Genomic DNA, 26,033 nt, shown 5'->3' with positions numbered 1-26,033 from the left:
GGTGACTACCTTTAATCTCCTTTCACCTGTGGTGACCAATATGGTCATCCAACAGTGTGGAGAAACATAGATGTCACACTACCATCCCCAGTATTTCTTCTAGGAAAATGGCATTGAACAGAGGCATATATTTACTGGCACAGTCTACAAGGGGGGAAGGGGGTGGACCCACAGTAGAGTTTTTGACTTTCTGCTGAAGTTTTTTTTGCTGTAGGTCAACCTTTATACACCATTTTACAGTTTACATACAGATTCTACATAAAAATGAAGTTTATAAATACATTGTTTTACTTATCTGTACTAATCTTGAGTTACAGCCTGTTTCATACTTCAGAGCTGCATTCACAGTTCTGCAGAATTTGGAGGTGAAATCTCCCAGAATTCCCTGCTTTTTCTATAGCTTTCTCTGGTGATTTGCATTGTGGATAGAGTCATCTCTACACCAGGCATTGTACAGTATGATGTAAGAATAAATAACTGTCCCCCCTGCATTATAGAAACTCTGCTAAGCTCTTAGGGGCGTGTCTGACGACCAGTTTGTTGACTGTTTCTATTGACAACCAGTAGATTTGGGATTGCATCTTTGGAGTAAATTACAGACTGTAACTCCAGATAAGTAATATGATGTATGTATAGAGTTTTCTGACCTTTTTATGTACAAAATTTCTATATATTTCCTCTTGTCCTGTTCTAATTCTATTGAATAAAGCTTATAATTTCAGTACTTGCTTTCTTATTAATTGAGGTTATAATTTGCACACTACCTTACATGTATAAACACATTGGGGGGAATTTATTAAGCACTTTATGGCATAAAAAATGTACTATTTGCGCAAAGCATTTTGTGACTTTTTCATTTTTATGTAGTCTCTGCCACTTTTCAAAAAGTCAGTGTCACCACAGGCCGCTAGAATTACTATAATTTACGGATTTAAATTATAACGCAAATCTACGCTGTCACCTAGCTGGCATACATTTACATTTGCCGCACGGCCGGCCTGAGACGCATCTATTTATTAAGAGGTGTGCCACTCTTAATAAATTTGGCAAATCTTAGGCCTCATTCACACGACAGGGTTTCCCGGCCGGGTGCCGGCCGTTCATAAATCGGCCGGCACCCGGCTGCATTAGGAATAACAGACCCCTAATGGGGCTATTCACACGACCGATTTTTTGACGGCCAGGAAGTCTATGGGGCCAGGTAATACACGGCCATCACCGGAATGTGTCCCGAGTGATGGTCGGGTTTTCCGTCGCTTGCGCTCTATCTCCTCCTCCTCACAGCGCAGAGTGCATGTGAGGAGGAGGAGTTGATGCCATTCGGACGAATGGCTGTATGCTGTACACTGTGTGGCAGGGCCGGGGTGTACAGCAGGTGGAGGGAGCACTGCGCTGGCTCCCTTCCCCTGCTTGTTTTAAAAGCGCCCTGGCCCGGCGACACCTTCCATGGCACCGCTAGCAGCTGCTGCTTCTGCGGCTGCTACTACTGTAGCGACGCCACTATAGCAGAGCAGGGTGGTATATCCCCGCTCTGCTATGTGCTAGCCCCACTTTAGCTCCTTGAAGGAGCGGAATCCCCGTGTTTTCGGGGATTCCGCTCCTGGACAGAGCGCTTGATGTCTCTGTCCATATCTGGGCAGTGACATCAGGGGAAACTCCTGAAGCGGAATCCCCGAACACATAGGGATTCCCCTTCAGGAGTTGCCGCTGATGTCACTGTCCAGATCTGCCCGGCCCGGAACGGATGCAAAACTTTATGCAAACCGGCCGGGCAAAATGGCCGATTTTACCGGCCGACACTCGGGCTCGGGCGGGACCCTGTCGTGTGAATCCCGCCTTACTCCAGCATTTTTAGATTAAGACTGGTGTATTAAGCGCCATTCTTAATAAATTCCTCCCATTGTAATAACTTTTTGTAAACACGGGGTGATGTATCAAAACTGGTGCAAAAGAAAAGTGGAGTTTTTGCCCATGGCAACCAAACAGATTCCACCTTTTATTTTTCAGAGACCATTTGGAGAATGAAAACAGCAGCCTGATTGATTTCCATGGGCAAATATGTTTTGTTTTTCTAACTTTCCAGCATCCTTGTATAATTGACATAGACATTATTATTGCCCTTAAATACAACATTGTCATGATATATATGGTTTTCAAGGACAATATGTAGCTATTGACAATGTGAGGCCTTGATAATGTGTCTACAGGGGCTATCCTCAATCTTCCCTTGTTTAACCTTTATAATGGTGACCACTAAAATTTTGGCTGAAGTGATAATTAGTATTTATCATTTATGTATTAATGTTTTTAGACACTAGTAGTTTTGCAACAATTTACCATGTGGTGCGACGCAAACATTCAGGGCTATTGCCCCTTGAAAATTTTTCAAAAATTTTCTACATTTTTGTGAAGTTGTAAAGCTGTGAATTTATTTTCTCGGAAAATGCAAGTTAGATCTCCAATTGACCTCCTTGGAATACGACTCTTAAAGTAAAGTTACTGTACAGACGAGAAGCAAAATATTAATACAAATAATATTATTAATAACAATAAGTCCGAAAAAAACAAAAATAGATACTCTTTCCATTATCAGTGCATCGTTTTATACAATTGAAAACATATAAAATTATACCCCCCTGGCCCAGCGTGTCGCTGGTTAATGATGGTTCGTTTTGTCTGTTCTTAGGTTCTTTGACACAGTTCTCTGTTTGTAGTCCTCTCCAGAACCAAAGTCCACTGAGTCATGATGGTTGGAAAACTCTTGAGGTAATGGAAACTCTTCAGCGGAGGAATGTGATCGGCGGCCAAAAACTTTGTCCTGTAGTTCTGCAATGTCGTTCCGGATGTCAGCCATCATTAGTAACAAGAAGTCAAAGGAACCTGGAGGGCCCTGGGGATACAACAGATTTCACATTGATTAAAAATAATATGCAGTCGCCAATAGCTCTTAGGTCATGTTCTCAGCCCTACTAGCCTGTGGACCCCCATAATATCACACCCACTCGCTTTGGTAATTTTTTTTTGTATTTTTATTATTCATTTGTAGTCTTGACCATATTAACAGTCATTTGACCTCAGCCAAACTTTACATAGACATTTCAATACCTAATGGCAGCGCCAAAAAACCCTAGCGAAAATGCAACATTAAGTTTTTCCTGGACTATATTTTGGGATTTTTGGGACAAAATGTACAAACATTTTTACACTTACCGGTAATCCTCTTGATCCTGGAGCTCCTCGGTCACCCTGCAAAAGTAAATCGTAGAGAATAACTTTTTTAATTTTCTCTTGTCAGTTTAAGGATTACATTAGCCAATTTCTTAGTCAGATCTCTTTTTAGGAAAGATGGGTGATAACCAATATGGCTGCCATTTCTGCTCAACAGGTCCCGAATGCCCAGACTACACAGCTATTCAGAAACATGAGAACGGGGGATGTATGTATCACTGGTTCACTAGGCAGGTTTGTTATTTAGGATTCTGGAGCACGACAACCCCTGCGAGTTATAATGGCCTCCATGATGGTTGTCCTCCTGCTCATAGCAAATATAACTACATAATAGTTAAACATAATTTTATAGAAATGAACAGAAGGGGACGACTATTGTTTGCTGGTTATGGGAAATTGTTCTTCTTAGCAGTTCTGGTTGGACCGTTTTATTTCTACTATGTGAAGTATTTTACAAGTCTCCCAATGTAAAGTAGCATGATAAAATAATTGTCTGCTACATGTACCTTTAATCCATCTTTCCCTGGTGCTCCCGGAGGACCCTGCAAATAACCAGATCATTTTAGTATCAGATAATTCCACATAAAGATAGATAGATAGATAGACAGACAGACAGATAAATAAATAAATATGGTCACATGATGAGATCACAAGGCCTACAGAGGCTTCCATATAATGTCTGCACCCTGCTATGCAGGGCCGGCCTTAGGGGTGTGCGAGCTCTGTGAGCGCACAGAGCGATGCACCCTCCCAGCATGTATGGGGCGCCACTGGGCTCTGCCTCTACTCTGTGCTCTACTCTTAGTTACACACACGGAGTAAAAAAGAGCCGTGGAACAAGAGAAGAGGAGGAAGCTCCGCCCACAACCCGTCCTGCAAAAAGCCTGTGATCCTGTCAGCAAGGGGAGATGTTGAGTATCTATGTGTGTCTTTGTGTCTCTGTGTGTATATGTGTGTGTATACAGTATGTGGCTCTGTGTGTATACAGTATGTGTCTCTGTGTGTATGTGTATATGTTATAGTGTGTGTGTGTGTGTGTGTGTGTGTGTGTGTGTGTGTGTGTGTCTCTGCATGTGTTTATGTCTCTTTGTAATAGTGTGTGTTCAATATTAAAGTAGAACGGATAAAACAAAGATAATCTGTGCTGCCTCCTATATACCCTGCTGCCCCTATATATCCTGCTGCCCCCTATATATCCTGCTGCCCCTTATATACCCTGCTGCTCCCTCTATACCCTGCTGCCCCCTATATACCCCGCTGCCTCTTATATACCCTGCTGCCCCTTATAAACACTGCTGCCCCATATAAACACTGCTGCCCCTTATATACCCTATTGCCCCTTATTTACCCTGCTGCCCCTTATATACCCTGCTGCCCCTTATATACCTTGCTGCCCCCTATTTACCCTGCTGCCCCTATATACCCTGCTGCCCCTATATACCCTGCTGCCGCCTATATACTCTGCTGCCCCTTATATACCCTGCTGCCCCTTATAAACCCTGCTGCCCTTTATAAACACTGCTGCCCCTTATATACCCTGTTGACGCTATATACCCTATTGCCCCTTATTTACCCTGCTGCCCCTTATTTACCCTGCTGCCCCTTATATACCTTGCTGCCCCTATTTACCCTGCTGCCGCCTATATACCCTGCTGCCGCCTATATACTCTGCTGCCCCTTATATACCCTGCTGCCCCTTATATAACCTGCTGACCCCTATATACTCTGCTGAGCCTTATATACCCTGCTGCCCCTATATAATCTGCGGCCCTTTATATACCCTGCTTCCCCTTATATACCCTGCTTCCCCTTATATACCCTGCTGCCCATTATATACCCCGCTGCCCATTATATACCCCACTGCCCATTATATATTCTGATGCCCCTTATAAACCCTGCTGCACTTTATATACTCTGCTGCCCTTATATATGCCTCTGTGTGTGTGTTTATATGTGTCTGTGGGTATAGTTATCATCTACGATATTATCTGTACTCAGAGAGTTATCACTATTATCTGTGGTGTTACATAGGACTGCAGATGACATCTACTACATTATCTGTACTCAGTTACCACTGTGTGTGTTATCTGTGGTGTTAAATAATACTGCATGTGAAATCTACTACATTATCTGTACTGGCTATATATGGGTCTGTTTGTGAATGTGTCTTTGTGCTTGTATATATGTGCCTTTTATGTATTTTCCTCTCCGTGGAACTATTTTCCCGTACTGAAAACATGATTACAGTACGGGACAGTTGTCCCGCATCGAGGCAGGGACTCCTAGCGTTGTACATTACTACGATGCTCGGAGCCCAGCTCCCTGCAGTGTGTTCGGTCCGGGACTTGTGGCCGAAATACATTCCGTCCTTTACAGACCGAAGATGCTCGTGTGAATCCCGCCTTTGTATATGCTCCTGTGTATTTATCTGCCGGTGTGTGTGTGTATGTGTGTGTGTGTGTGTGTGTGTGTATATAGGTGTCTGTATGTCTATATATTTACCTGTATGTATATATTCCAGAATGTGTGTATGTATATTTGCCTGTATGTCTAAATATCTACCTTTATGTATGTACAGTATATATGTTCCAGTATGTGCGTGTCTATATATGTGGTTAATTTTTTGTTTGTGTAGGGGGTGGCAATAGAGAGTCCCGCACAGGGTGCCATCCAACCTAAGGCCGGCCCTGCTGCTATGCATGGACTAAAATGTGACCACATCTTGGAGAACCAATATAAGCAATTCTATCCATCTATCTAAATAAATATTAGATAGATGGATAGATAGACAGACATACTGTACATAAGGTATGTACACTCCTCAACATTGATATTGCAACACCAAGAAGGACAAGCTGTAAGGTTATGCAAGTCGAGGAAGTAGCAGGTGTCACTAAGATCTACAAATGATCACATTTTCCAGCACCTAGCTCCAATCTGTGGCATGTGTGAGGGGCATAAAACCAGATTGAAGGCAAAGTTCTTTTAGCCACATGAAACCTTAAAAATCGGATCAAGTGGTGTGGGATGATTGTGCGATGCCTCCCGTTCGTCGACGTGCCAGTTATCGCCACTTGTGGCAAACTGAGAGGGACAGAATCTTTGAACTTATAGAAGAGATCAGATCATAATCAGTTGGGCACGAGCTTAGTACAATTGGTTCGGTGCCAACCAGGGAGCAACAGTGATATAATCACAAAAATATGAAAGGGAAAGGAAAAGGGGGAAAGGGGAAGGAAAAGAAAGAGGGTAGGATAATAAGCAGGGAATGGCCACTGGAAAGACAGGCACTCGGCACTCGGCTGTAATGTTTGTTTGGTACTTACAGCAGAGCAAGCGTAATCTCGTGAGATCTCGCTGTACATGACAGGTTACAGCGAGATTACGCTTTGCTCTGCTGTAAGTACCAAACAAACGTTAACGAAGTGCAGGGATTATGAATAGACATCCCGTCCTGGCTGGAAGGAATGTCTAGTCACTGTCTAAACACTTCAGTAACGTTAATATGTCAGTATAAGACAGCACATAGCGAACAACGCAGTGTCACTATGCGCTGACTAAATGAATGGAGAGAAGAGCATGATGCTGATTGGTCAGCATCATACACTCCTCTGTACAACCCACTTGGTCTAAAGTAAAAACACGCCCACTTGGGCATTAAGAAACTAATTAGAATAAACCTAAAATCGCTCCTAACGTGGGGAAAATAGATATTTTTTCTAAATAAAAAGCCCTGCTGTCACCTACATTATAGTGCCGATCTCCTTATGTAGGAGATAGGTCACTTATAATGTGGTGACAGAGTCTCTTTAAAGTTATGCAGGTCAGAATAATTACCACGAAGACGCAAGAACTGACCCACTGGGATGCCCCGTATAAGGGATCTTGGATGGTGGCTTTGTGCCAACAAAAGAGTATTACCTGCAGTGGACTTTCTGAAAGTGCTTGTCTCTCGTTTATCACTATTTTTCCGATCAAGGAAACTGATCTCCTGAGTACTGACAACATATGTCAAATTGATGTTACAATCATTACAATTAAGCACTTTCACAAAGTCCTTTAGCTGCTCATCTGTACCATTCCAAACCATGAAAACATCGTCGATGTATCTATACCAAAAATGAACACGTCTTTCAAACTGTTCACAAGGATAGACAGCCACTGATTGCTACTACACTAGGTGGAGGCATGCATAGGATGGAGCACATGACGACCCCATGGCAGTACCCTCCACCTGTAGGTAATATTTACCATCAAAGATGAAACAGTTGTGGGTTAGTACGAATTCCAACATGTCCACAATAAACTCATTCTCCTGAGAGAACTGTGGCCGATATCTATCAAGGTAGTACTTTACAGCTTTTAAACCAGCCCAGTGGGGGATCGAGGTATAAAGGGATTCAACATCCAACCCAACCAATAAGCAGGTAGAGGGAATACGTAAATTATGCAGCTTGGTCATAACATCACCCATGTCAAGGACAAATGATGGTAAAGATTTAACAAAGGTTTTGAGTTTGTGATCCACAAACTGACCAAGTCTGTCCATGGGTCCATCTATCCCGGAGATGATTGGACGTCCAGGTGGTAGCTGTCTATCCTTGTGAACCTTGGTATGGACATAAATAGTTGGCATTTTAGGGTCTTTTAGTTTGAGGTATTTATGCTCATTGTTGATTATTAAGTCTTCCTCAAAAGCAAACTGGAGCTTCCGATTTAGCTTGTGGATAATATCAGCTAAGGGATTTTCATGAATCCGTCTCTATTTTTTGGATCTCAATTGTTTGGCTATTTCCCCAATACAGTATTCCTCTTTAAGGAGTACAACATTGCCCCCTTTATCACTGGGTTTGATGACAATTCCTTTCAGTCCACCTAGTTCGTTCAAAGCTATACATTCAGCATATAGAAGGTTGTATTTTATAGGATTTACCCAGTCAGTTGAGCTCAAGTCACGACTGACTCCTTCGATAAAGGCCCTAACATATCGATTAGAGGAAATTGGGGCATAGTCAAACAAGGAGGCTTTAAATCCGTGAATTCTGGAACTTCTGGTTGAATAGTAATAGGAGTCTGACATTCAAGATGCAATTCTTCAAGGGCATTTAGGTTTCTTCCTCACAGGTAAGGTTATTCAAAAATTGGAAGTGTTTTTCCTGATTTTCCTTTCCTGAATCATGTTCAATCCCCTGTGAATGAAATAACCGTAATAAAATCTGACGTACAAATAATTGAACGTCTTTATAGACTTCAAATTCATTTCCTCCTACAGTGGGCACAAATGATAGACCACGGTTCAGCAAGGCAGCATGGGCCTTACTTAGTAAGTGTAAAATCAGTAAGATTAATGATATTATTTTCACACCCTAAGCTGCCACTTATTTCGGTCTCTGACGGCTTCTCCCTTGCGTGATTCTTCCCTCGTCTTGTCTCTTCTAAAAAACCCACGTGGTTTGAATAGATTTTTTGTTGGTTTACTTTGCCCTGTGGCAGTAATGGCCTACCTTGACTATTTTCCCCATCACTGGAAGTATACTCGCTGGTATTGTATTCATATGAGGATGATCTAGATTGCATTGATTGTCAATCCATGCAACGTTTGTCTATTCTGAGATCTATGCCTGTTTTTATTATTTCGACTCGTTCTATTAGATGAAGATATATTAAATGAGAAGATTTGGTTACGTTCAAAGTCAATAGTATCCCTATGGAATTTTTTCTTTTTGCATTCTGAGATTTCCTTTAGTTCTGCCTCCACCTCTTTTTTGAGATTGGAGTTGTGTCTCAAATTCAGGATGAGTTTTAAATTCATCCTGTTTGCAGACACTTTGGGTTATTTCCACGTCAAGAGTCTTTAATTGCTCAGTTTCTTCCTCTATTATCAGGGTCATAAGTCGTTTGATATGATCTAGGCTTTCATTATCCCATTTTTTCATAAACCTTCACTGCGTAGGTGGTTGGCTGGGAGTACCCATCTGCGTAGTCCCCTTGGTGCCAGATCAGAGCTCAAATATGTGCCCATACTTTTGACTTCCCATTTCCTACTTAGATGGCTATATATGAGACTACAATGGATTTTAAATAGTCCGAAGAGGTCACGAGTTGATTCCTCCTGGAGTTTGTTAAATTTACTATTTAGGGCTGCTGAAATGTCAGCATCTACAGTGTCATCCAGCACATATGCCATAAGATAATAGGGGTGGCAACCGTGATCGGCTTTGCTCCAAAAAGAAAGTATGTGGATTTACAACTTAAAATCTTTAAACCCTTTGGGACTGAATAACGAACTCAAGCTCCATATGTTTCTTTGATGCGGCCTGGTCTCCGATACTCTGCCCACGCAACTGCACTCAGTGTGTAGTCAGACTCCTGGAGCCCAGCCCCCATTTCCACATTTTTTTTCTCTCCTTTTTTTCTTTCTTTTCTCTCTTTTTCCTCTCCCCATTTATCTATTGTTTTTATTACTACTCTATTTTGTTTTACTATATGATTTTTGGGAGATATCCAGCCAGACATCATTTGAAATTAATCATCAACATAAAAACAAATGTGTATACTTACCTGAAGCCAATTGGTGCATTCAGGGTTAATTTGGATATAATAGTACTGACACGAATGCCTGATTGGCTGCCGATCTATTCAAATAGACGACCAACACTAATGTTCCTATGCATGCTCTGAGGAAGTCACGCGGTGACGAAACGCGTCAGCGTACTACCTTTGGTCTGACGTCACACGCCGGGAATATGTGAACCTACTTACTATACTGCTTGGACACATGTGCGATCTAAGCTATGCTGTGTATGTTCTGCTGAGTCCTGCACGGACTAAATCCGCTGGCTAATTTGCTACTTCTTGGGCTCCAACTGCACGGCTTCTGCAAGCCACAAAAGGAAATATACAACTGGGACGGACAATCTTTATTCTCAGCCAAAACTGCCAATGGGCCTCTCTCTAAGCTGTTGGCTATCATACTGCCCGCTGCAGAAATTATGTGCTTATAACCAACAAGCTAAAACTGCCAGTGGAAATCAATGGTCATACACTGACCTACATCGCAGAGACTGCGTCACATGGCGATAAGCATACGCTTTGGAAATATGTCCTTGATTGACCGCAGTTGATTTTTTCCTATGATATGTTATGTGTGGCATTTTAAAGTAACTACTACTACTACACTGTGGACATAACCAGGGGTGGGATTCAAATTTTTAACAACAACAGACTCCCTGTTTTTCAGACGAAGACATACGCGCAGCGAGGAGGGGGGTCACGGTGTTTTGTGGTGTATCGCGCCATTGAAAATGATTCTAATAATAAAATAAAACAATTACGATATTCCAAATACCCCCTACATTAAAGTGGACTCTAAATAAAGAAATTCCCTGTCCATAATGCTTTAGTGTGGATTGCCACACTATGTATATAATTACATAAGCGTACAGACCTACCCGCACATTATATTAAACTCACCCATTACGTATAGGCCTATATGCGCACATTCAATATCCTAAGGGTATGCGCACACGTCCTATTTGCAGACGTAATTCAGGCGTTTTACACCTCGAATTACGCCTGAGAAGACGGCTCCATTACGTCTGCAAACATCTGCCCATTGCTTGCAATGGGTTTTACCATGTTCTGTTCAGACGAGGTGTCATTTTACGCGTTGCTGTCAAAAGACGGCGCGTAAAAATACGCCCGCGTCAAAGAAGTGAAGGACACTTCTTGGGACGTTTTTGGAGCCATTTTTCATTGACTCCATTGAAAAACAGCTCCAATTACGTCCGTAATGGACGCCGCAAAAAACGCAAGTACTTGCAAAAACGTCTGAAATTCAGGAGCTGTTTTTGCCTGAAAACAGCTCCGTAATTTCAGACGTAATTTGTTAAGACGTGTGAACATACCCTAAGCGTGCTCAGCCCATTTAGTTAGGCTGTGCACATCAGAAGAGAGGAGGACAGTGCGGAGTGCGCAGTAAGCCGTGACAACTCTCCCGGCTGATGAACAGATACGGTGCCAGGAGCAAGCTCAGTACATATATACAGCACCAGAACAAAGCTCAGTACATATATACAGCACCAGAACCAAGCTCAGTACTTATATACAGCACCAGAACAAAGCTCAGTACATAAGTACAACACCAGAACCAAGCTCAGTACATAAATACAGCACCAGAACAAATCTCAGTACACAAATACAACACTAGAACAAAGCTCAGTACATAAATACAACACCAGAACCAAGCTCAGTACATATATACAACACCAGAACAAAGCTCAGTACATATATACAACACCAGAACCAAGCTCAGTACATATATACAACACCAGAACCAAGCTCAGTACATAAATACCGCACCAGAACAAAGCTCAGTGACACGAAGGGTCTGTGGACCCCCTGGGCCATACCGCCTTGGCGGTACGGCAGCTGGCCAACAGGGCACAGGTCAATGTCTATAGTTCATATAGGTACCTGTGGCAGCTCGGACAGCAGTAAGGCAGACTCGGCTGGGACTAGGCATCAGGTAGATGTCAGGCTAGGTGAAGCAGGTCAGACGTGGGATACAACATAACACAACTTTGGCACAGCACAGTGCTAGACCAGGATAGTATGGAATGCAGGGAACAGGAACACACTAGGAGGCCATCATATAGACAAACTTGGGAAAAATCAACTACGCTCAGACATAGAAGCAGGGGGCTAGACCCCTCTTATAGTCCAGGGTACTCACGGGTTCAAAGTTCATCAAAGTCCGGGGCGCGCGCTGCCCCTTTACGAGCGGGCACGAGCGTGCGCCCGCACCCTACGGGATCCGGCTGAGGTGAGTGGAAGCGAGGGCTGGCTGCTCCTGAGGAGGAGGCTGGGGTTAGCGCTTGCCGACTCGTGGCTGCGGCTGTCAGGGGACATTACACTCAGTACATAAATACAGCACCAGAACCAAGCTCAGTAAATAGATCCAACACCAAAACTAAGCTTAGTACCTAAATACAACACCAGAACCAAGTTCAGTATATATATATATATATATACAGCACCAGAACCAAGTAAAGAACTTATATACAGCACCAGAACAAAGCTCAGTACATATATACAGCACCAGAACAAAGCGAAGTACATATATACAGCACCAGAACAAAGCTCAGTACATATATACAACAACAGAACCAAGCTCAGTACATAAATAAAACACCAGAACAAAGCTCAGCACATATATACAGCATCAGAACCGAGCTTCGTACACATATACAACACCAGAACAAAGCTCAGTATATATACTAGTCCTTCTCAATGAATTAGAATATCATCAAAAGTTAATTGATTTCAGTAATTCAATTCAAAAAGTGTCTCTCATATATTATATAGATTCATTACACACAGAGGGATCTTTTTCCAGCATTTTTTTCTTGTAATGTATACTCAAAAAATTAGAATATTATATAAGCCCAATTTCACAAAATGATTTTTAATACCGAAATGTTGTCCTACTAAAAAGTATATCCAGTATCTGACCTCAATACTTGGTCGGTGCTCCTTTTGCATGAATTACTGCATCAATGGTGTGGCATGGAGGCAATCAGCCTGTGGCACTGCTGAGGTGTTATGGAAGCCGAGGTTGCTTTGATAGCGACATTCAGCTCGTCTAAATTGTTGGGTCTGGTGTCTCTCAACTTCTTCTTGACAATACCCTATAGATTCTCTATGGGGTTTAGGTCAGACGAGTTTGCTGGCCAATCAAGCGCAGTGATACTGTGGTTATTACACCAGGTATTGATACTTTTGTCAGGGTGAGCAGGTGCCGAGTCCTGCTGGAAAATGAAATCCGCATCTCCATAAAGCTTGTCAGCAGAGGGAAGCATGAAGTGCTGGAAAATGTCCTGCTAGACGCTGCACTGACTCTGGACTTGATATAACACAGACCAGCAGATGACATAGCCTCCAAACCATCACTGACTGTGGAAACTTCACACTGGACTGCAAGACACTTGGATTGACGCCTCTCCACTCTTCCTCCAGACTCTGGTATGAGATTTCCAAATTAAATGCAAAATTTACTTTGTCAAGTTTCCAGTCAGTGATGAAGCAGCCTGGGCTTCCATAACAGCTCAGCAGTGCCACAGGCTGATCGCCTCCATGCCACGCCATTGATGCAGTAATCCATGCAGAGTCGGTGTAATGTCAGGATAGGGAGACAGACAGGTGAGCCCTAATCTACCCGGCACTCAGTCCCTGCCTACTTGCACAGCCCGTCCTAGGTGACGGCGTACAACTGGGCGACGGTCCCTACGCTCAATATGTGCATGACAGACAAACAAGAAAAGGGAACACAAAAGCAAAGGAATGTGGGGCAGTTGCCCACGGCAACACCGTGAGCAACAGAGTAGTGGACAAGCCGAGTAAAATCAGGAGAGTACGTGGTAACAAATGCAGAGCAGGAGAATAGTCAGTCAAGCCAGGGTCAATATGAAGCAGAGGTCAATGGTAACAGCAGGAACAGCAGAGCCAGGAAGCAAGAGAATCAGAGGCAAAGGACGAGCAGCAAATGAAGGTATAAGAAGACCAAGGGCGGGAGCTAGAACCATCTGGCCAGGCTGCGATAGGCTCTCCCACTCCTCAGCCTACCAGCTTGAGTGGTAGCAGATTGAGTCACTCTAACACACCTAGGAACAGATGCAGGCTGATTAACCACGGGTGTCCACACAAGCTGTGTCAGGGAAATCCTTCACAGTACCCCCCCTTTTATGAGGGGCCACTGGACCCTTCCTAGGTGGACCTGGCTTGTTGGGGAACCGAAGATGGAACTTCCTGAGCAATAACCCGGCGTGAACATCCCGGGCGGGTACCCAAGTCCTCTCCTCAGGCCCGTATCCTCTCCAATGGACCAGGTACTGGAGGGAGCCTTGGACCATCCTGCTGTCCACGATCTTGGCCACCTCGAATTCTACCCTTCAGGGGTGAGAACAGGGACCGGAGGTTTCCTCGAGGTAGCCAAGGACGGGGAGCAGCATTTCAGGAGGGAGGCATGGAACACGTTGTGTATTTGAAAAGTCGGGAGTAACTCCAGCCGGAAGGAGACAGGGTTAAGGACCTCAATGACCTTGTATGGCCCTATATACCGGGGAGCAAATTTTTTGGACAGAACTTTAAGGTGCAAATTTTTTTGAAGACAGCCACACCAGATCCCCGACCACAAACAAGGGGTTAGCAGAACATCTTTTATCTGCCTGAGTCTTTTGTATGCTCTGGGACGCCTCAAGATTCTTCTGAACCTGTGCCCAGACTGTGCACAGTTCCCGATGAACGACATCTACCTCGGGATTGTTGGAACCACCAGGTGAAACGGAGGAGAACCGTGGATTAAATCCAAAATTACAGAAAAAGGGGGAGACCCCTGATTACTGACCCGGTTATTGAGGGAAAATTCGGCGAGGGGAATGAAGGAGACCCAATCATTTTGGCAGTCAGAGATAAAACACCTTAAATATTGCTCTATTAAATATTGCTCTAGAGACTGATTAGTCCTCTCGGTTTGGCCATTAGTTTCAGGATGGAAGGCCGAGGAGAAGGACAGATCAATCTCCAACTTCTTACAGAAAGCCCTCCAAAACAATGAAACAAACTGTACCCCTCTGTCAGAAACAATATTGACAGGAACCCCATGGAGACGCAGGATGTGTTTGACAAACAAGGTAGCTAACGTCTTGGCATTGGGTAGTTTCTTGAGGGGCACAAAGTGGCACATCTTATTGAAGCGGTCTACTACAACCCACACCACCATCTTGCCTTGGGATGGAGGCAGATTGGTGATAAAATCCATGGAGATATGGGTCCAAGGTCTCTGGGGAATGGGCAAAGAACATAGTAAGCCCGCTGGTCGGGACCTGGGAGTCTTCGACCTAGCACAAATTTCACAAGCGGCGACGTAGGCCTTAATGTCTTTAAGCAACCCAGGCCACCAATAGGTTCTAGAAATGAGGTGCTTGGTACCCAGGATGCCTGGATGGCCAGATAGTGCAGAGTCATGATTCTCCCTGAGTACCCTTAGCCGGAATTGCAGGGGAAAAAAACAGCTTGTTCTCAGGAAGGTTCTTGGGAGCTGAACCTTGATCAGCCGCAATTTCGGAGACTAAGTCAGAATCAATAGAGGATATGATTATACCTGGGGGCAAAACACAAGCAGGATCCTCCTCCGGAGGAGGGCTGGCCATGAAGCTACGCGACAGCGCATCAGCTTTAATATTTTTAGACCCAGCCCTATAGGTGACCACAAAGTTGAATCTAGTAAAACACAACACCCATCGAGCTTGTCTCGGGTTTAACCTCCTGGCAGATTCTAGAAAAACCAGATTCTTGTGGTCGGTAAGGACCGTTACTTGGTGCCTAGCCCCCTCCAGGAAGTGGCGTCACTCTTCAAATGCCCATTTAATGGCTAAGAGTTCGCGTTGCCAACGTCGTAGTTACTCTGTGGGGGAGAACTTCCTGGAGAAGTAGGCACAGGGACGGAAATGGGTGAGAGACCTAGGTGCCCACTCCCACCTCGGAGGCGTCAACCTCCACGATGAATGGCGTCATCTGGTTAGGCTGAATCAGCACTGGGGCAGAGATAAAGCACAACCTCAAAAGCCTGGACCGCCTCCGGAGGCCAGTGGAGGAGATCGGCACCTTTGCGAATAAGGTCCGTAAGAGGCTTAGCGATGACCGAGAAGTTAGCAATAAATCTCCTATAATAATTAGCAAACCCCAGGAAGCACTGCAAAGCCTTCAGGGAGGCAGGTCGGACCCATTCAGCCACAGCCTGAACCTTGGCAGGGTCCATGCGGAATTAGTTAGGAGTGAGGATTTGACCCAAAAATGGTATCTACTGCACCCCAAACACACATTTTTCAGTTTTAGCAAAGAGTTTGTTTTCCCGAAGAGCCTGGAGCACCTTCCTGACATGCTCAATGTGGGAGGACCAGTCCTTGGAAAACACAAGTATATCATCAAGGTACACTACAAGAAATACCCCCAGGTAGTCTCTTAAAAGCTAATTTATGAAATTCTGGAAGACCGCGGGAGCATTACACAACCCAAAGGGCATGACGAGGTATTCGAAATGACCTTCGGGCATGTTAAACGCAGTCTTCCACTCAACCCCTTCTCTGATTCGGATAAGGTTGTAAGCCCCACAAAGATCAAACTTAGAGAACTATTGGGCCCACTGAACCTGATTGAAGAGATAAGGAATCAGAGGAAGGGGATATTGGTTCCTTACAGTGACCTTATTCAAGTTTCAGCACATACCGGAGAAGTAGAGGGACGAATGTAACCCTTGGCCAGGCTTTCTTGGATATATTCTCTCATGGCTTCACATTCGGGACAAGACAGATTAAATATCCTACCTTTAGGGAGCTTAGCTCCTGGTACCAAATCGATTGCGCAATCGTACTCTCTATGAGGAGGTAACTCTTCGGAAGCTTTTTTAGAAAAAACATCACCGAAATCCTGAATAAACTCAGGTAGAGTGTTCACCTCCTCAGCGAGAGAAAGCAAGTTAATAGAAAAACAAGACGTCATGCATTCATTACCCCATTTAGTAAGATCCCCGGTATTCCAGTTAAACGTGGGATAATGCATCTGCGACCAAGGAAGGCCTAAAACCAAATCGGACGATAATCCCTGCATCACCAACACCGAACACTGCTCCGAATGAATGGAGCGCACAATGAGTTCAAAAACAAGGGTATGCTGCGTAAAATAACCATTAGCAAGTGGGGTGGAGTCGATACCCACTACCGGGACAGGTTTAGGCAAATCAATCAATGGCATGGCTAGAGACATAGCAAATTCCACAGACATAATATTAGTAGAAGACCCTGAATCCACGAAGGCACTGCCGGTGGCAGACCTACCGTAAAAAGAGACCTGAAAGGGAAGCAAGATCTTATTAGGGTTCATGTATACGGGAAATACCTGTGCTCCCAAGCGACCTCCCCGATGGTCACTTAGGCGCGGAAGTTTTCCGTCTGCTTATTCTTACGTCTAGGACAGTCGTTCACTCGATGCTTGCCATCCCCACAGTAGAAGCAGAGACCATTCTTCCTGCGGAACTCTCTACGTTGTTGGGGAGACACGGAGGCCCCGAGTTGCATTGGTTCATCCGAGTTTTCCGTGCAAGAACGAAGCAACGGAGCCTCGAGGGCCATCATAGGGGAGCCAGAGGAGAATGCACAAAAACTTTCAAGTCGTCGTTCCCTGAGACGTCGGTCAAGACGTACCGCTAAAGCCATAACCTGATCCAGAGAGTCAGAAGAGGGATAACTAACTAACAGGTCTTTCAGAGCGTTCGACACACCCAATCTAAACTGGCACCTCAAGGCAGGGTCATTCCACCGAGAAGCTACACACCACTTCCTAAAGTCAGAACAGTACTCCTCAACGGGTCTCTTACCCTGACGTAAGGTCACCAGCTGACTCTCGGCAAAGGCAGTCTTGTCAGTCTCGTCATAGATGAGTCCGAGAGCCGAAAAAAAAAGGTCAACAGAAGAGAGTTCAGGGGCGTCAGGGGCCAAGGAGAAGGCCCATTCCTGGGGCCGTCCTGGAGCCGGGACATAATTATACCCACTCGCTGGCTCTCAGTACCGGAGGAGTGGGGCCTTAAACGGAAATAGAGCCTACAACTTTCCCGAAAGGAGAAAAAGTCTTCCGGTCCCCTGAGAACCGGTCAGGCAACGTGAGGTGCGGTTTAAGAGGTGGGGTGGAGGGTACTACCTGGGTAGCATCACACTGGTTGCACCTCTGAGCCAGGTCTTGGACCTGTAGGCAGAGACCCTGCATTTGCTGAGCCAGGGCCTCAAGGGGGTCCATAGTGAGTCAGGGAACAGTGTAGAAAAGGTATATGGGCCTGTGATTATGTAATGTCAGGATAGGGAGGCAGACAGGTGAGCCCTAATCTACCCGCCACTCAGTCCCTGCCTACTTGCACAGCCAGCCATAGGCGACGGTGTACAACTGGGCGACGGTCCCTACACTCAATATGTGCACGACAGACAAATAAGACAAGTGAACACAAAAGCAAAGGAATGTGGGGCAGTTGCCCACGGCAACACCGTGAGCAACAGAGTAGTGGACAAGCCGAGTCAAACCAGGATGTACGTGGTAACAAATGCAGAGCAGGAGAATAGTCAGTCAAGCCAGGGTCAATATGAAGCAGAGGTCAATGGTAACAGCAGGAACAGCAGAGCCAGGAAGCAAGAGAATCACAGGCAAAGGACAAGCAGCAAATGAAGGTATACATAGACCAAGGGCGGGAGCTAGAACCGTCTGGCCAGGCTGCGATAGGCTCTCCCACTCCTCAGCCTACCAGCCTGAGTGGTAGCAGATCGAGTCACTCTAGCAGACCTAGGAACAGATGCAGGCTGATTAACCACGGGCGTCGACACAGAAGCTGTGTCAGGGAAATCCTTCACAGTCGGAGCCCCCACCAAGTATTGAGGGCATATACTGTACAGACATTTCAGTAGGACAACAATTTGGTATTAAAAATCATTTTTTAAATTGGGCTTATATAATATTACAATTTTCTGAGACACTAAATCTTGGGTTTTCTTTAACTGTTCCCATAATCATCAACATAAAAAAAAATGCTGGAAATAGATCCCTCTGTGTGTAATGAATCTATATAATATATGAGAGACACTTTTTGAATTGAATTATATATATTTTGAGCTTGGTTGTTCTGATATATATGTACTGAGCTTGGTTCTGGTGCTGTATTTATGTACTGAGCTTGGTTCTGGAGTTGTATATATGTACTGAATTTGTTTCCGGTGTTGTATATGTGTATGAGCTTTGTTCTGATGCTGTATATATGTACTGAGCTTGGCTCTTATGTTGTATATATGTACAAAGATTTGTTCTGGTGCTGTATATATGTTCTGAGCTTCTCTTTGGTGCTGTATATATGTATTGAGCTTGGTTCTGGTGCTGTATTTATGTACTGAGCTTGGTTCTGGTGGGTATATATGTACTGAGCTTGGTACTGATGCTGTATTTAAGTACTGAGCTTTGTTCTGGTGTATTTATGTACTGAGCTTGGTTCTGGAGTTGTATATATGTACTGAGTTTGGTTCTGGTGTTGTACATGTGTATGAGTTTGGTTCTGTTGCTGTATATATGTACTGAGTTTGGTTCTGGTTTTGTATATGTGTATGAGCTTTGTTCTGATGCTGTATATATGTACTGAGCTTGGCTCTGATGTTGTATTTATGTACTAAGCTTGGTTTTTGTGCTGTATATATGTTCTGAGCTATACTGGGAGCTGTAGTTTTATTCCGTACAAACTTATATGGCAGGGGCTAAACTAAATTTGCAAATTATCTCTGTACTGAGCTGTATTTGTACTGGTGCTGTATATATGTATTGAGCTTGGTTCTGGAGTTGTATATATGTTCTGAGCTTCTCTTTGGTGCTGTATATATGTATTGAGCTTGGTTGTTAAGATGAATATAGCTCCAGAACCAAGCTCAGTAAATAAATATACAACACCAGAACCAAGCTCAGTACATATATACAGCACCAGTACAAATACAGCTCAGTACAGAGATAATTTGCAAATTTAGTTTAGCCCCTGCCATATAAGTTTGTACGGAATAAAACTACAGCTCCCAGTATAGCCAGAACGATGGTAAGGATATATTGGGAGTTGCGGTTTCACAAAAAAGAACGATACACACATCATCTCGCTGCAGATCATACAGTGACTACAGTACTGAGCAGTCACAGGGAGAACAAACATTTAGATTTAGTGACTCACCGGTGACGACTTCTCAGATTCTAGTTGTTGTCTTTACTTTTCCATCTGGTCCAGAACTCTATGATGCCTCCAATTTGCTCAATCAGATGTTTTCGGAAGCTCACTTTTTCAACATTTCTGCACCTATAAACGAAGAGCAAATTCTTATGGTGCCACACTCCATGCCACTAAATATAATAGTATCATACACTGTGTCACCAAATATAATTGTGCTACACACTGTGCCCCTGAATATAATTAGTACCATACACTGTACTCGATTATAATAGTACCATACACTATGCCCATGAATAAAATTGTGTCAAACACTGTAAAGTAATTCACCACACACAGTGCCCCCTGTAGATAGTGTCCCTCATAGAGCCCCCTGTAGATAGTGCCCCTCATAGAGCCCTCTGTAGATAGTGCTCCCAGTAGAGCCCTCTGTAGATAGTGCTCCCAGTAGAGCCCTCTGTAGATAGTTCTCCCCATAGAGCCCTCTGTAGATAGTGCTCCCCATAGAGCACTCTGTAGGTAGCAGCGTTCCCTGCAGATAGTGTACCATGTACCGTTCCCTGCAGACAGGGCTCACTGTAACAATCCCTGTAGATAGTGCCCCCTGTGGCATTCACTGTAGCGTTCCCCGTATAGTGCCCCCTGTAGATAGGGCCCCCTGTGGCGTTCCCTGTAGATAGAGCCCCCTGTGGCGTTCCCTGTAGATAGAGCCCCCTGAGGTGTTCCCTGTAGATAGGGCCCCCTGAGGCTTTCCCTGTAGATAAGGACCCTATATAATCCCCTGTAGTTAGTGTTCCCTATATAGTCCCCTGTAATTAGTGCTCCCTATATAGCCCCCTGTAGCTACTGTTCCCTATATAGTTCCATGTAGCTACTGTTCCCTATATAGTCCCCTGCAGCTACTGTTCCCTATATAGTCCCCTGTAGCTACTGCTACCTATGTATTGTCCCCTGTAGTTTATTTTCCCTATATAGTCCCGTGTAGCTGCTATTCCCTATATAGTCCCCTGTAGCAACTGTTCCCTATATAGTCCCCTGTTGCTACTGTTCCCTATATAGTCCCCTGTAGTTACTGTTCCCTATATAGTCCCCTATAGCTACTGTTCCCTATATAGTCCCCTGTAGCTACTGTTCCCTATATAGTCCCGTAGCAACTGTTCCCTATATAGTCCCCTGTAGCTACTGTTCCCTATATAGTCCACTGTAGCTGCTGTTCCCTATATAGTCCCGTAGCAACTGTTCCCTATATAGTCCCCTGTAGCTACTGTTCCCTATATAGTCCCCTGTAGCTACTGTTCCCTATATAGTTTCCTGTAGCTACTTTTCCCTATATAGTCCCCTGTAGCAACTGTTCCCTATATTGTCGCCTGTAGCAACTGTTCCCTATATAGTCGCCTGTAGCAACTGTTCCCTATATAGTCCCCTGTAGCTACTGTTTCCTATATAGTCTTCTGTAGCTACTGTTCCCTAGATATGCCACTGTAGCTAATGTTCCCTATATAGTCCCCCATAGCAACTGTACCCTATATAGTCCCCTATAGCTACTGCTACCTATGTATTGTCCCCTGTAGTTTATGTCCCCTATATAGTCCCCTGTAGCTACTGTTCCCTATATAGTTCCCTGTAGCTACTGTTCCCTATATAGTTCCATGTAGCAACTGTTCCCTATATAGTCCCCTGTAGCTACCGTTCCATATATAGTCCCCTCTAACTACTGCTACCTATGTATTGTCCCCTATAGCAACTGTTCCCTATATAGTCCCCTGTAGCTACTGTTCCCTATATAGTTCCTTGTAGCAACTGTTCCCTATATAGTCCCCTGTAGCTACTGTTCCATATATAGTCCCCTGTAGCTACTGTTCCCTATATAGTCCCCTGTAGCTACTGGGGACTATATACAATGCTGCCCACGGTAGAATGGAAAAAAAAGATTTCTTACCTGTCCCGTTCCAGCTCCATCCTCCAGCAACGCCAGTCCTCCTCTAGCGGAATGATGAAGCGGTGCAATGACGTCATCGCCGACTGCATCATCAATAAAGCGCCAAATGGCGAGGCGTCATGTGCCTCGCCAGGGCAGCGCTAGTGAAGTCAATTGTATCTGCTTCCTAAGGACGTGAATACAATTGAGTGCAGGGGACCGGTTCCGACTTCCCGCTTCACCCGGTTCTGCGAACCGGCTGTAATTTTAACAACTGGTTCGGGGGAACTGGGGCAAACCGGCCGGATCCCACCCCTGGACATAACAACGCTCAATCATCATCGTTTGTCAATACTGACACATTTGTTATAATTATGCTTTAGGAGGCAATAGAATTCATTAGATACCTGCAGCCGATCTGTTGCTTATACCTATGTGGCATATATCCCGCCGGCTTATCCACCTATCATTCCCTAATTATTGGACGGGACTATATCTAGCCTAACATTCGTATCAGCTACATACGACTAGATCTGTTCAAGAATTACTTTATGGGTGCAATTATATGCAGCATTGTTTTGGGCATAATATATGCTTCTGCATACGGATGAGATATATGTTATATGTGGGCTACCTATTATTGACCCGGCCGGGCCTGTGACGTTTATGTATGTATGTGTTTTTTGTTTTTTTGTGTTGTGTTTATTTTGTGATTTAGACATTGGATTGCAATTGTTGCTAACCCGGTCATATTTATTTAATTTTGTTAATACATTTTGATACTTTTATATTTATGCTGAGCCGAGTGCCTGTCTTTCCAGTGGCCATTCCCTGCTTATTATCCTACGATCTCCCTTTTCCTTCCCCTTTCCCCCTTTTCCTTTCCCTTTCTCATATTTTTGTGATTATATATTTGAACTTATAGACCTTGGTTTATCACTCAGGCAGATCACTATGCGCCTAGGCCGAGATGTCAGCATTGTTCAACGTTACGTCTCCCGGAGAACAGCAACAAACGGGTATGACAGCAAGAGATGCAGGGAAGCGAACCTCTGCATGGATCATCTGATTGAAAGAATGGTGCGTAGTGATCCATTCTGTACTGCAAGTGAAATTGGACGTCACATCCCGAGCCTAGGGCGGCAACCAGTGTCGACACAAACCATCAAAAGAGATTTGTACGACATTGTGCTATGAGCCAGACGTCCAGCTACAGGTATTCCATTGACCACACGCCACCGCTCTCAAAGGCTATCATGGTGCACAGCAAGACGGCAATGGAGGCTGGAATGGAGGTATATCCTCTTCAATGATGAGTCGTGCTTTTGTCTCGGATTAAATGATAGCCAGAGATTGGTCTGGAGACCATGTGGGCAATGAAGAGGCCTTCACAAGGGAACGTCACACCGGTCCTACTCCCGGGATTATGAAGTGGAGTGGCATTATAAACGGTAGCCGGACCCCTCTAGTCTTCATTTCAGGTACACTAACAGCTCGTGGTTACATTGATTCGGTCGTGGAAGCCGTTTTTTAACAGGAGAACGCCAGGCCACATATTGCTCGTGCTACTGTGAGCAGCCTGCGTGGCCTAAACGTACTACCATGGCCTACAGCGTCGCCGGACTTGTCTCCTATCGAGCACATCTGGGACATCATTGGTCGGCAATTGCAAATGGAGCTGCCAGCAGTCTCGTGTCCAAGCATTCAGCGTGGCATAGCATTCCTCATATAATTCCATATAAGAACCTCATTGATAGCATACAAAGGCGTGTAAGTTTGTGTATTTCTGTGTGTGTTCTCATACTTGATACTGAATATATCAAGATGTTTGGAATATTATTTTTTTTCTCATTTGCATATCATTAACATGTCTATCGATCCTGTGATTTCCACAATTCCAAAAGTTTTCCTTCTTGGTGTTGCAATTTCAATGTTGAGGAGTGTAGATAGAAAGATAGATAGATAGATAGATAGATAGATAGATAGATAGATAGATAGATAGATAGATAGATAGATAGATAGATAGATAGATAGATAGATAGATAGATAGATAGATAGATAGATAATAGATAGATAGACAAAAATATATGCAATAAAAAGATAGACAAAAATAAAAACAGATAGATAAACAGACAGACAGACACATACATATGCAATAGAAAGATAGCCAGAAAGACAGATAGTAAGACAGACAAACAGATGGATTAGCTGATAGACAGACAGATATGAGATAGTTAGATAGATAGATAGATAGATAGATAGATAGATAGATAGATAGATAGATAGATAGATAGATAGATAGATAGATAGATAGATAGATAGATAGATATGCAATAAAAAGATAGAAAGATACAGACAGACAAACAAATCGATAGACAGATATGACATATAAAGATAGATATTTCCTGTGCACAGCACTAACCACAGGTCCTCTCCTCCCTTGTTTAATATGTGATATCTCTGAAGAAGGTCCCATTGGTCCCATGAATCCTCGCGGGCCGGGTGGACCTGGTGGTCCAGGTACACCAGACTGACAGGAACTTCCTTTTGGACCAGGTAATCCTTTACGAAAACAAAATAATAATTGTCATTTTTATTTTTGTAAGGGACAGCACTTCATTACAATACTATTGGTTAGAGTAAGCCGTCTGTGATGCAGCATTACACCGTATCACTGGTTTGAGTCTTCAGATGACCATCTGCTCACTTGAGCATCTCACGCCATACACATAGAGAGAGATTTAACAAAATTGGTGCAAAGAATGAGTAAATTAGTTGCCTATAGCAACCTATAGCAACCAATCAGGTACAAACTTTCTGCTTGCTCTGCTGTTTCTGTAACTCCCATAGTATACAATGGAGGGAGCCGCAGTTATACATGGCCCCCTCTCCACTAGTCCCGTCTGGAATCTGCGGCCAGCGACTGCCTCACCAGGCGAAACATTCTCGATATAGATGCGGGTCCTAGAACTGGGATCCGCATTTATCAGACATTTATGGCATATTTGTGGATATGGTACTTTCTTAATCCCGCAGCACTCCGTGTTTCAAGGGTGCGTGAGTAGGCTTCCACGCCAACGTAAAAAAATGGAAACTCAACACTCCAAGGTATTTATGCAATAAGTGATATTTTATTTCACATGTGCACAAAGGCACATCCCACAGACACAGATAAGGATATGCGAAAAGTACTAATCCAAAAATAGGTTTAACGTTTCGGTCTATACATTCGACCTTCTTCAGACACGAATTACGTCTATAGATAAGGATATGCGGCACTTGCGACCTCGGTCGCTGTTAGGTATGACGTTAAACCTATTTTTGGATTACTACTTTTCACTATATGTGAAATAAAATATCACTTATTGCATAAATACCTTGGAGTGCGGAGTTCTCATTTTTTATATTTGTGGATATGCCATAAATGTCTAAGTTGGGAATACCCCTTTATATACATATTGCTGAAAGTTTGCCACATTTGTGTACAGTCTGGTTGCTTCTGCAAAATGTGATTGATACGATAAGAAACAGAAAACGTTGCTGAGCTCAAAGTGAGTTTGGTCTTGAAGTGTAGACCTCAGTAATCTGATACAGACTGGTTGCTAGGGATGCAGTGCCTAACAACCCCGATACCAGCTCTGTTAGACAGTGTTAAGGCCCTTTTACACCAGCCAATGATCGAGCAAACTCTCGTTCATCAGCTCATCGGCTTGTTTATGCAGCAATAAATATTATTAATGGGAGATGTGCTGCCGACACAATGCAAATGTATGGGGACGAATGATTGTAGTAACAAGCGCTCGTCCCCATAAATTATCGATCATAGCTCCTTGTGAAAGAAGCAAACAAGCGCCGTGTAATAGGACCTTTACCGTTGCAACAAGCAAGACTGGCACCGTGCGGTCAGCACAGAAGAGGGAAGTATGATGGCGGCAGTTATGTCAAGGCATTCCTCATCTCAGCCCATATTATTAATGGGATTTCTCATTTCTCTTTCAGGACTTTAATATATAAGGCTTTGTTCACACCATGTTTTCCCTTTACATTTGGCATATGTGCCGGAGAAATTTCCTTATGTATGCATGACGAATTTACAAG

The 26,033-nt window shown here is 43.9% G+C and overlaps 1 protein-coding gene across 2 annotated transcripts in view; it reads right to left on the bottom strand.

The window, feature by feature from the left end:
• Positions 1–1,132: 1,132 nt before the first annotated feature.
• Positions 1,133–26,033, bottom strand: part of CCBE1 (collagen and calcium binding EGF domains 1) — a 324,484-nt gene continuing 299,583 nt past the window's right edge. For both annotated transcript variants that reach the window (XM_075841021.1, XM_075841012.1), the window contains exons 8-11: positions 24,358–24,497; positions 3,735–3,770; positions 3,211–3,246; positions 1,133–2,890 (exon numbers count right to left, since the gene is read on the bottom strand). In XM_075841021.1, the coding sequence (XP_075697136.1) occupies positions 2,657–2,890; positions 3,211–3,246; positions 3,735–3,770; positions 24,358–24,497 (446 nt within the window). In that variant the 3' untranslated portion in view covers positions 1,133–2,656. The remainder of the gene's footprint in view (positions 2,891–3,210; positions 3,247–3,734; positions 3,771–24,357; positions 24,498–26,033) is intronic.

Source organism: Rhinoderma darwinii, chromosome 1 (assembly GCF_050947455.1).
Source record: "Rhinoderma darwinii isolate aRhiDar2 chromosome 1, aRhiDar2.hap1, whole genome shotgun sequence".
Taxonomy (NCBI): Eukaryota; Metazoa; Chordata; class Amphibia; order Anura; family Rhinodermatidae; genus Rhinoderma; species Rhinoderma darwinii.
Note: the sequence above shows the minus strand (reverse complement) of the source record. Positions and strands in the feature narration are given on the sequence as shown.